This window comes from Anastrepha obliqua, chromosome 1, assembly GCF_027943255.1.
Source record: "Anastrepha obliqua isolate idAnaObli1 chromosome 1, idAnaObli1_1.0, whole genome shotgun sequence".
Classification (NCBI taxonomy): domain Eukaryota; kingdom Metazoa; phylum Arthropoda; class Insecta; order Diptera; family Tephritidae; genus Anastrepha; species Anastrepha obliqua.
The window spans coordinates 154436325-154449409 of record NC_072892.1 but is presented as its reverse complement, the minus strand read 5'-3'; the positions used below and the strand labels follow the sequence as shown (position 1 = coordinate 154449409).

The window sequence follows — 13085 nt, the reverse complement described above, 5'->3', positions numbered from 1 at the left end:
AATGTTTACAAATGAAGCAAACACATATACAAACAAGCAAATCAAATCTACTGTGTCCACTAATCGTCCTAAGTAATACAAAAAAACAATAAAAAAAAAATTAAAACAAGAAATATTTTCAAATTGTCATCAATATTAGGAAGGAACTTTAACTTAAAAAGTGAAAAATAACTATTGTATTTATATAAAAATTTAAGCAAAGCAAAGAAGCAAAAGAAAGAGAAACATTTACATATAGAAACTAACGTGCAATGTAAGCGGTCGCGCAGCATCAACAGGCTGATCAGTTGAGATTTTTTTTACATTTTAACTGTTATACTAGCAGAATATAAGTTTATTATTATTTTTACTTATTGTTTTATTTTATTTTTTACTTTTTTATTAGCTATGTACATATATTAAGAATTTATTTATAGCATATAGGCATATGTATGTATGATATGTAAGCAGGCAATAGCAGTTTTACCAATTAATTATGCAAACATATGTACATATGTATGTATTTTTTTTTAGAATCTATATTAGCTTAGCTTTGCAGATATTTAAGCATTTCTGCCGTTTGCTGATTAATTGCAATTATTATAGATTATTTTCTCGCAATGCCGTTTGAAAACTCTAATACTACACTTGTGTTCACAGTTTAAACTCAAATAAAAAAATGTCTTCTTTTTTTTTGAAACGACATTGGAAAGTAACAGCGCTCAATGTTAATTTATAACTTTACATCATTTTTTTCTTTTTTTTTTAATGAGGATATTCACTGAACGTTAGGAGTCAAAGCGCCAATGTCGAGGTATCACTTTTGCTAAATTTTATTAGAAACGTGTTTGAAATAGGAAAGTGCATAGCAAGTACTCGCTAATTTTATTTGGTATCACCACCCTTTCATTGAACTAACAGTTATTTATTTTTTACTACATGAATTCCCCTACTAACACTGGATACTACAACCTTTTCTGAAGTCTTCAAATCCCTGATCCAGCGCTCAGCACTCGACACACTAATGTTTAATTTGCAAAGCTTCAGTTAACCCAAGCGTGCTGAGTCCACTCTTAGCGTGAGCTAAACATAGCTATTATTTATGAAATATTGACTTTTCATACTGAACTTACTGCCAACTACTAAATAATAATATATTAATTTTAATTTAACATACAAATATTTAGCCCAAAGTCTTTTAAACTTATTTGTTTAGGTTTTAATGAATGAATACACAAAACATGAAACATGAGCAACAACACAAAATAATTAGAAATATGTAAATGATTAGTATTTAGATTAAATTAATTTTTTATTTTTAAATAAATTGTTAAGATTTTTAAATGAAGTTTTTAAGTGAAAATAATACCACAAAATAATTACTAGATTATGCTAATATTTATATAAAAATATTTTTTTTTTTTTACTAAAACCAATGTACAAAATATCTTTATTAACACAAACACACCTACATATATACACGCACACATACTATACACCACATAGCCATAAATGCGGCGGCAATGCAATGCAAGAACACACATCACTTATGGTATACTGAATTGACTTTTTTAAAGACATACAAAACTAGTGTTTAAATACGTGCATATGTATGTTCTTAAATATATATTATGTTACATATGTGTTATATTATATATATATATATGCATGTGTATATATATATGTATGTATATACACCTGCATTGTATGTATATTTGTTTCAAAATATACTTAGCAGAGTCCACTACTGTTATTCATAACAAAACTTTGTTTATAGTAAGTACTGTTGTACTTTGCTAGAAATCCTACTTTACTCATGTGTCACTCTATATTCGTCCATTTTGCAACAAAAATTTAAGTTACTCTCCTCCAAGAAGTTAACAGAGTCCGCCACTGTTATTCATAAGAAAACTTTGTGTATCGTAAGTACTGTTGTGCTTTGCTAGAAATCCTACTTTACTCATGTGTCACTCTATATTCGTCCATTTTCCAACAAAAATTTAAACTACACTCAGCCAACAACTCACATCGCATCCTGTATCTTATTAAACTCTGCTTACTGTTTTTTGCCTTTGATTACAAACACTTCGGGTCTTGCCGCTTAACTCCACTTCTAAACGCGGAAAAATGTATATCTTGACATTTATGTATATTAGTCAGTATATTGCCAATGAAGACCAAAATATCAGACTAAAAAATATGGTGGAAAGTATTACCCGCCCATGAACCGTCTTTGAAGAAATATGGGGCGCTGATGTCCCCTGCCCATAGGCCGCATCAAACAGTTTTGTTTTTTTCAATGGATGTAACGGCTGTTCTTGAATGGCTTCGGGTTACTCTTCAGCCCAAATACGGCAATTTTGCTGCTATTGACGTAGCCTTTAAGCCAAAAATGGCCCTTGAACACTTTTCAGAGAGTGTCGATTTTCGTAATGCAATTGTAAAATTTGTAAACGTTGTTGAGGCGTAAGTCTTTCCATGATGGAATGTCAAATGATTACTAGAAAAAAGTATGTATTTAGTTTCACAGTAGTTACGCGTGATCTCTCAAAAAAAAACGTATTGGAAAAAGTACCTCCAATATGCTCGCCCGTTAATTGATTGTTCCAAATTTTAGTTTTGCCTTATTTGATTTTCTTCGTCAGCCTCAACAAACATATTTGGCTGACGCCAACTCACAAATGCTTATAAACTATATGCATATGAAATAAAATTTGTTCTGATATGACTCAAATGACAGCTGATCGGTAATAACTGATTTCGTGTGGAGATACGCCATAATAAAATTTTAGCAGCCTCACTATCAATCTTTCTCTTCTGAAGTACGCGAAATCATTCGCATATTCTCCGTTGTATAAGGGGCTACATTTCATGGCTTACTTAGAGAGAAATATTTCTTTTTTATCTTATATTTCTAACTATAATCCGCCATACAATGTCATAGATGTTGCTCCACCATTTTCTAAAGATATTGACCACAGTTAACCATTTCTTTATACTTGTAAGAATCTGCTATATTAGCCCGGAAAACGAAATCGATGCACCGCAATCAGCGCTCTTCAATAAAAATCAATTCCTTATTACTACTTTTCAGTAGCTCACTGTGAAGTCTCTCTTAAGTGCGAACTTTCGGATCGATATTCATCGAAATACAATCAATCTCTTTTTAACCAAACTCTCATATTCTAAATATGAAAAAATATAGCAGGTGTAAATATGAGGCGGCCGCTGTAGTCGTATGAATTGGTGCGTGACTGCCACACAAAACCTCTCGACCAAACACCAAATGAAGGGTGTAAGCGCCAATTATAATATATATACATATATTTAGATGTGAATATGTACTTTTTCGTGCCTCGCGTTAGTTGATTCCGCTTAAAAGGCTTAAAGGCTAAGCACTCATCCAACGGAACAACATTTCCCGCAATTTCGAATAGCAGAGAGCAAAGATGTGCTGCTTAAGAACACGGCGAAGATCAGTGGGTGGCAAATTTAAGAAACATTTCTTACCTACATATATGGATATGTAAAGCTCTGTATAAACCCTCTCATAACTACATACATATGTATACACCACATTTTGCACGCGAGACCTTTTTACTGTCCAAATTTTTATATTTTACTGAACTTAATTTTCATACCCACAATTTATACCATTCACAAGCTCAGTGCCAAATCAAGCAAAATCTTCACAATATTTTTAACGCATATTTTCAATTCGATTTTATGGTTCAGAATCACATAAACTTTATAAACAAATACATACACTTTTACATATATAATAAATATAACAGCAATTGAGGCATTCAACTTCGTTGAGCAAGGCAGAGGGCATTACTTATGGTAACTAAGTAAAGTAGTTATTAAATAGTTATCATTAAATAATGTGATAGCTATGGATATGAACAAATAAAGGTAGAAAAAATTTTACATTGACGATTGCTGGTGATGAGCGCAAGCAAAAATAGGGTGCGCATTTCGTGGAGTAGGAGAGAATTATATTACGTACATGCATACATACATACATACATAGAAACTTATAACTAGGTTTTGTGGTGCTAAATCCAAAAAAAAATTATAGCGAATGTTAGCTGTTAGCTGTTATAAGTACAGTTAATTAAAGACTTAAGCAAAAGTCACAGCGAGATTAAAGAATTTTTATTATTTTTAACTTTCAATTTATTAACTTAAAGGCAATTGTTAATGTAGTTATTAATAAAGAGAGAATTGCAATTAATTTTGTGTATATGTGTGTGCAACACATAAGTTGAAATACTGCAAGAGTAAAGAGTATACAAATAAAAATTGCTTGGAAAATAACGGCAAACTACTGCTTGAAAGAGAACGAACCGTATGTGCAATAACCGCTAGTTTATACATTTAAATGCGTTTTTTTTTAATAAATCTATAGAAATATGTTCTTGTTTAATTAGAATTAATTAGAAATAATTATTAACTATAAATGTTAAGTGAAAAGGTTAAATTTTATAAAAATATATTAATTAGCTAAACTAAGCCGGCGAACTAATTATGTATGTATGTATTTTCTGTTTAACGTTTAGTGCGTATTATTGTTTTTTGTTGTTTTTTTTTTTTTAATTTGTAATACTTATTTTTGTTGCAATCATGTATGTAGGTAAATAATTATAATAGAAAAATAATTTTTTTTTTTACTGAATATAAGAGTTTATCTTTAGTTAACAGGAAAATTGAATTGTATTTAGTCGGCAACTATTAAATTTTGTACGAAATGTAAGGAAAAAATATTTCTTAACTCAGTTGTAAAATTTTTGGTGCAAATAACAGTACTGCATTTTTTATTTATTGCAATATTTTTTTATAGTGCAAATCAAGCTTTTAAACAACATAAAATTTGCAAGACCATAAAAGATAGTTAAAGGAAATGAATGTATTAATGATTTAAAAAACAAAAACAATAGCAAATACTAACTTAAAATTAGCAAAAAAACGTTTAATCACAAGAAGGCGCTTTATTGCTTTTTTGTGAGAAAAAAAAAACTTTTGTGAAAAAAATTGTAATTTAGCATTTCTTACACTCACATTGTTCACTCTACAAACAAGCAAACAAATTTTTTTATTCAATTATATTCACGAAATCAGCGGGTTTAAGCCAAAAAAAGCAAAGGAAACGTACATTTTTTCTATTATATTTTAATAAGAATTTCGCCTTTTTTATACTAATTACGACTTTAACTTTTCTAACATAGACTTTAAATGTATAAGTAAAAAATAATTTTAAGAAATTTATTTATATAAAATTAATTAAATTTTAATGCAATTTAGCTGTTAGCTGTTGAAACAAAATAAATACAAAAAACAAAAACATGAAATTTATAAAAAACGTAAGCATTTGTTACCCAATTTTTTACATTAAAAATATTTTACAACAAAAAGAACATAACAAGATCTTTGTTTGATGTGCGAATGGAGTTAGTAAAATATAAAGTTAAATAATAACATAAAAAAATAATGATAATAAAGTAAAAAAAAAAAATATGAGTGAAAAAAATTGAAAGATTTCAAATAAAATAATTTACTAAGTTATATAAAGTGGCTTATTATTTGATATATCTTTTCAGATTTAAGGAAAATAACGCTATCTTTTTTTTCTAATTCACAATCATATTTCTAGCTGCATTTTTTCAACAATCTAGCGCGCAAATTTCTAAGCGCAACAAAAAATAAACTAAAACGAAAAACAAAAATAATAAAAAAGGGGATAAAAAAAATTCTGTAGCAACTGCAAATAATTTAAAAGTGCACAAAAGATGAAACTGTGGGATAGTTATGAATAAAATCGAAAATTTTTCGTCAAATCTAAGCAAAACATTTTTCTTTCTTCAACACTCATTAGGCAGGTTCCAAATACAATTATCAAAAAAAAACAAAAAAAAAAAACACCAAATATTATATATTACCATACTTTAGTGTTAGTAGTTGTGTGTCAACCGCCGTTTTGCACTTGCTTTTTGATGTTAGCAAGCTAAAAATGGCGTCCATGAATTGTGCTTCCAAACTCTGCATTTCGAACCCAACAAAAATAACTGCAACATTATTAGGGAAACAAAAGTATGTACTTATATAAATATTCCTTTACAAAAAAAAGAGGTACTAAAAATGTATATTCATTTTTTTGTGTTTTGTGCCATCGTCAGTCAGCGAATTTTCAAAACCATCGGCTCAATTCCCTGTTTATTATAAATAAATAACTTCTTCAATATCACTGAATTTATATACAGAAACATTAAAGATTTTGCTATTTATTAAGTCATCTACTTCTTATATGTTATGCTATATATAACCATTTTTATAAATAATTTTTAAACAGTTTTTTTTTTAATTTTCCCATAATTTTTATATAATATTTATTAAGGTTCGAAAATATTTTTTTCTTTTTATATATGTAATTCAATCATTTTTTACACAATTTATGCTTTACTTAATACAGACTGTTCCGCTACCACCGAATGTGAAAACGGTAGAATTGCGTAGACTGCAAATAATATTAGTTCACGCTTTAGAACGACAATTAAATCTATATTTTTTACTGTTAAAAATTACTATTTATTGTTTATTTATTCTTTCACTTGATTTATAACGGTTCTTTGCTATACAAATGGAAAATTGAGATGCCACCCTATTTGCAGCAATTAATTATCAAAATCAACAAATCAACAGCTCTCCAATTTCATTCACCCTATAACTCCACGCCTAAGCACCTTAAGCGAATTCAAAAAAATTGTCTACGCATGACATGCGCTGATGTCAATTGGATTGCGCTGCGCTTGAAACAAAAAACATCTTTTGTGGTGTAACAAATTCAAAGGAGATTTGGTCCTATGGCTTCCTAGAGCTGCAATTTAGAAATATGTCCTAATGGATATCTTAAACACTGGTCACCCTGTACTTTTTACTAGGTGACTACCACGTGACCTTCTTATGACAAAACCGCTTGCGGGTAGCAGCATCTCTTCCTCCATAGCGCAACGTCGAAATCGCGTAAGATGCTTTTGATTTCGAGCAGCACTCGTCAGCATTTTCCAAATAATCTTTCGACGCGCTCTTATCATTGTCGTCTATATTTGGTGGGACAATAAACGAGTTTAGTATGTCTAGAACCATAAATTCGCCCTCCCTAGCCAGACAAGGATTCAATCCAATTCCAATGGGTTGTATATTTATTTATAAATTCTTTTGAATTCTCGACTTCGAAAGTATGAAGTTGCTAAACTGTGATTTATTTCTAATATTTTTATATTTAGCTACTTTCAATTACACAATAAGGTATTACGTGAAAAAGAGAAAAAGCTGAAAGAGGGTGGCTACCATAAACGGAAGTGCGAGTATGATAAGCAATGGCGGCATTTTCCAAACGCTTTTCCTCGAAGGGATTCGAAACAAAAATAATTAATAATAAATAAAAAAAATGAAAACTAAAAAATATGGTCAGGTTGAGCAAAAACTATTAGAATTTCGTTTTATACAGTTTTTCGATATTTCATATTCAATTTGCCATCATCTTCAGGTTGCAAAATCGAAAGTAATGCTTAGCATTTTTTAGATAAGTAAATCAAATTTTATAACATAAAAAATAAAACAGCTTAGTTTAAAAATAAAAAAAATAAAATAAATTTGAGATAGCTTAAATGAGAAGAAGAACTTTCATTGCATGAAAATAATTCATCAATTAATTTTTTAATTAATTTTAAATTTCAAAAGTTTTAAATTTTATAAATCCTATTTTTTACAGAAACCTTATTTATTCGTAAAAAGGACGTAAAAAATAAAAAATCACGTGAATTTAAGTATTTTTTCCCGAAAAATGTAAATTAAGTAAAAAAAAATGGCTTAAAGGTTTCAAAATTTTAAAAGTATTAAATAAAAAACGTAAAAACTTGTGAGGTAAAAAATTTTATTTTCTTATTTTATTTTATTAAATTTATATAACAAAACTATTTTATTACATAAATATCAAAACGCAGCACGTGCTACGAGGCCTTCAGCCGAGGTAAAAAATTGTACAGGTTTTAAATGTAAAAAATTCTATAAATCTTATTTTCTACGAAAACTCTTTCCATTAGAAAGAAATTAAAAAAAAATCGCGTTTAAAATAAATTTAAGTATTTTTCCCCTGAGTTCATCGCCTGTTTAAAAAATAAAACATTTTTTAAATAATTTTAAATTTGAAAAATTGTAAAATTTTTTAATTTCATAAATCTTATTTTCTACAAAAACCTTATTCAAAATCCAAAAACAGCACGTAAAAAATAAAAAAACGCGTTTAAAGTGAGTTTAAGTATTTTTTAAGCGCTCTTCAGGCCCAACTTAGGCACATTGAATATTATATTTTTTCTCACATTCTTAGTTTTTCAGCATTCTTAGTTTTATCAATTCGCTTATGCATTATTTTTCCTAATTATTCTTCCACACTCTGCAATATTCTTTTTGAATTTTTCTTGAAAATTTGTTTTTTTTCTTTTTACTTTGTAGCAGTAAATTTTGCATTTCGCATTTCTATCATTCGTATTTGTTTGCATATACTCGTACATACATACATACATTCTACATTATATGCCACTTTCTTGTTGTTGCATACACGCTTTTTTTCGGAATCAAAAATAAATTATTTGTATTAAAAACTTTTCTTTCTTTCACTTCTTTCCAAAAGTTAGAATATACGCCTAAAGTTTTTATCTATAATCAACAATAATATGCTGCACAAGTGCAATTACACACATATTTGCTTATGTACATTAGGGCGGATCGGTTGTTGTTGAATAAAAATATTACGTTCAGGTAAAAAATTGCAATTAACTACAACAAGTACTATTTATATGTTAGTAACTTTCAGAAAATAGTATTTCTAAACCAGCCTTGGAGCAAGGCGCTAATATCTTTAAAAAATTTAGAATATATAGGGAGTAAAAAATAAAAGACGCATACATTTAATGTAGCTATAATAGACACTATACCTTCAGCAAGGTTGCCAAAAAAAGGTGACCTGAATTTTATTTATGATTTCTATAAAAAATAATTCGATAGACCTTCAAGGTCAAAGTGCTTGGATGTTAATTTTAACTATAACCTGAAAGAACACAATTGATTTTTACTTTCGCAAAATACTTTGAAGTTCTATTCACTATTTTTCGTACCAATTGTATTTACTGAGTACTTAGGAACATTTCATTATCATTGATCAATTTAGGGGTATCAGATTTTAAATTGGAATACAACAACGAAAATACAAATTAATTGGGCAATCTTCATTATTATTGTGTAGAACCATTCATAACATTTATTTTTTAAAGATAATCCTTTTCAAATGTTGGCCACAGCTGTGCCGTAATTTGGCCATCCCTAAACACCAATTTTGAATGACTCGCTGGAGGACTTCGGTTGGTTTCTCGTGAACAACGTTAGTAATGTTGGCTTTCAATGCCTGAATCGAAGCTGGTTTATCCACTAAGCATTTACACATTACATACCCTCACAAATAAAAGTCGAAAGGTGTGATATCACACGATTTTAGCGGACAATCCAGTGGTCCGAGACGAGACATAAATTGCCCACCGAAGCAACGACGTAGTAGAACCAGTGTTTCACGGGCTGTATCGCAATTAGTGCCGTCTTGTTGGAACCAAATGTTGTGGAGATCACGAGCTTCAATTTCCAGCATCAAAAAGTCGTTTATCATGGTGCGATAGCGTTTACCATTCACTGTTACATTAACGTCAGCCTCATCTTTGAAGAAATATGGGCCGATGATTTCTCCATCCCATGGGCCGCACCAAACGGTTGTTTTCAATGGATGTAATAGCTTTTCTTGAATGGCTTCCGGTTGCTCTTCAGCCTAAAAACAGAAAGTTTGCTGTTTGACATAGCCCTGAAGCCAAAAATGGGTCTCATCACTGAACAGCATAAGTTTGCCTGAGCGCTAGATGAACACTTGTCACAACAAGTTTTACGCAAAAATTTTTCAAAAATTCATGTCGAGCATAAAAAGGGTGGAGTAATTAAAAATAAAATTAAAATATTTTTTTTCTGTTCCACATGTTGCTTAAACGTATAGACATTTACATTTAAATTCCCACTTCATAAACCCAAAATTCGATAAAAGTTTTAAAACCAATACACTTATTTAAATAACATATATGATAATCGACCTGCTCTAATGTACCTCTAAATATGTTTTTATATGAACTTTAATTTCTTTCTTCTAAAATTTGTATCTTTTTTATTTTATTTTCCTATGCACATTTTCCACTCCGTATACTTTACTATTATAAGCATTTAACTCACACTCATACGCACTTGCTCACATAAATACCATCGCTGATTTGAAATGTTTTAAGCTTTGACCACTGTCACTTTGTGGAAAAGGGAAATTGTTACATAAAGTTAGGCGCCTTTTTGGCTTTTGTTCTTAATTAAATTTTATTGAAGCTTACACGAGCAATAATTGATAAAACATCCATACTTCACTCTGTATGCATACATACACACAAGTATATACTTTAATTTTGTTGATATGTATCTTGTGCTCGTTGTGCAATTACATACAAATATTTAATATAAGAAAAATATTACACGAAAATAAAATACGGCAAGTACGATAAAACGCGTTAAAGTTCTTTAAGCAAGCAATTCCCTACAGCACTTCTATTCTGCCTTAATACTTAATTACCTACAAATATATATTTATAATATATACACATGCTAGTATACGTGTTACATACAAACAAACATACACACACACATACATACATCATGCAAATACCTATGTACTCTTTTTTCTCTATCTTTCTCTCTGTTTACTCTCTATTTGTTTCTCTCGGGCTGATTATCGCCCTCCATGGCGTGGTGTGTGTTCTTTTTCGTTGGTTACAGGGCAAGTGGGACGTCATCATCTATCCGGCACACCACTTTCGACCACATCATCCTGTTCACCACCGCCTCCACCACCACCGCCGCACGCTTTCACCATGCATCTGAGTGCAGCGCTAAAAAACGAATATCATCCATTGGACTATATACGAGCGGGCGGTGGCAGCGGCGGTGGCAATCACAACACTAACGGCGGCCAAGCATCACATCTATACAATCAATCGGCGAACCAAGGCGGTCTAGGTAACGGTCAAGGAGGTAATAGCGCCATTGTACACAATTCACATCATCAAATGTCCTATCACAATATGTTTACACAATCACGCGAACCGGGCACAATGTGGCGTTGTCGCTCCTGCGGCAAGGAGGTTACCAATCGATGGCATCACTTTCATTCACACACCGCCCAACGTTCACTATGCCCCTACTGTCCGGCCACATACAGTCGCATCGATACATTGCGCTCACACCTACGGGTGAAACATCCCGAAAGATTGCTCAAATTGAGTCCAACCTTGTAAGCAGAGGCTGCTGCTGCGACGGCGACGCGAACAGAGGCTGAACTGCAACACTGGAGGGGGCTATACAAAAAAAGCTCAATGAATGAGTGAATAAAATATTGATATTTGGTGAAAAAAAGTAAAAAAAAAAAAATTATATATTTTTTAATTAAAAAAAAAATGCTACTCTGCAATTCTGCTTAACTGGGGTACACTAACTGAAACAGAAAACAAATCAAATGAAAATGAAAATGAGCACATAATTAAGGCAAAAATTAGCAAAAGAGGCAGTAAAAAATATACGCACACATACAAACACCAAAAAAATTAAAAAGAAGAAGAAGAACAAACTGAGTCGGTAAAAATGCACATACAGACCCACTCAGAAAGCAAAATGTTGATGAAAATACCTACTGCGAGATCTGCATGCTGATGCTGCTCATGATCGGTTACATGCATATGTATGTATGTAGATGTTGAGAGACAAGCAGCAACAAAGTAACAGCAAAATGCCCAATGTAAAAGTCAGCAGCAAGTCAACCAGCAGCTACCACCGAAAGCAAGCAACCGCTAACTTTTCCACCCAAACACAAAACCAACTAAACATAAATATATGTATGTATGTATGTACTAGCGAAATCAATTGTCATTCACACACGGATATACACATTTACTTACATATATATTTATGTTTGCTACTACTCTTATCATAATTGTTAATATAGTATATATGTAAATGTACATACTTAGATATACATACGTAAAAATACTAAAAATACTATTAAATAGATTTTATAGCTACACATATTAATACAGATTAGCGATGCTCTTGTTTTAAACGAATATCAATCAATACCAAGCGGTCCTATTAAAATTATCTATATGTACATATAAAACATATATACAAATGATATCAATTAAGAAGGCAAACAAAGGAGCAAAAACAATTTGTATTTGCATATTTTTCCTAAAATGGCAAACTATCCTTTTTTAAGGTGACGTAATTGATATTAAGGTCGGCATGTATTGTAGTTGTAAGGATAAATATGTAGATATGTAATGTTTGCAGAAGAAATTTAAAATTCAATGTCAATATATACTATATATTTTTTTATCCACGAAGAATTTCTCTGAATATGCTACTTAGGCATGGGTGTGCTAATACAATATTTGTTGATTGAGTCCACCACTAAAAATTTTTTTTAATATTTTAAACCATTCTCTGGTGAATACCAATTAAAGCTAAACCGATTTAGCTGCGAAATAGCATGAAACTAAACAATTCACAAACCTAACCTAACAAATTTTACTAGCAAATAAAAAAATATTGTTGAATTTTGATTTATTTTTAGTGCAAAGTAAATATTTCCCTTTTTTTTAAACAAAAATTATGTGTCTACATTGAAGCTAAAATTAAAAAAAAAATTTCTAGGAACCCATTTCAGATCTACAACAATTCCAATATGTTTGCTTAATTTGTAATGCAAAAATTTAATAATTAAATATTGGAATATATGAAAATAATAAGAAAAATATGAAATAATACAAATTAAAATAAAAGAAAAAATAAATAAATACAAAAAATAAAATAAATATGAGAACATTAAATAAATAATAAGAAAAAAACATTAAGAAGAAAAGATTAAGAAAATATTAAATAAAAAAAATATAAAACATAACCAAAAATTAAATAAATCTGAG

General features: G+C 30.2%; 1 protein-coding gene across 1 annotated transcript in view; it reads left to right on the top strand.

Moving 5' to 3' along the window:
• The window catches only part of LOC129236928 (sex determination protein fruitless), a 139242-nt gene extending 126563 nt beyond the window's left edge, over positions 1-12679 (top strand). The window contains exon 8 of the mRNA XM_054871499.1: positions 10888-12679. Coding sequence (XP_054727474.1) covers positions 10888-11405 — 518 coding nt within the window. The 3' untranslated portion in view covers positions 11406-12679. The remainder of the gene's footprint in view (positions 1-10887) is intronic.
• The last annotated feature ends 406 nt before the right edge of the window (positions 12680-13085 follow it).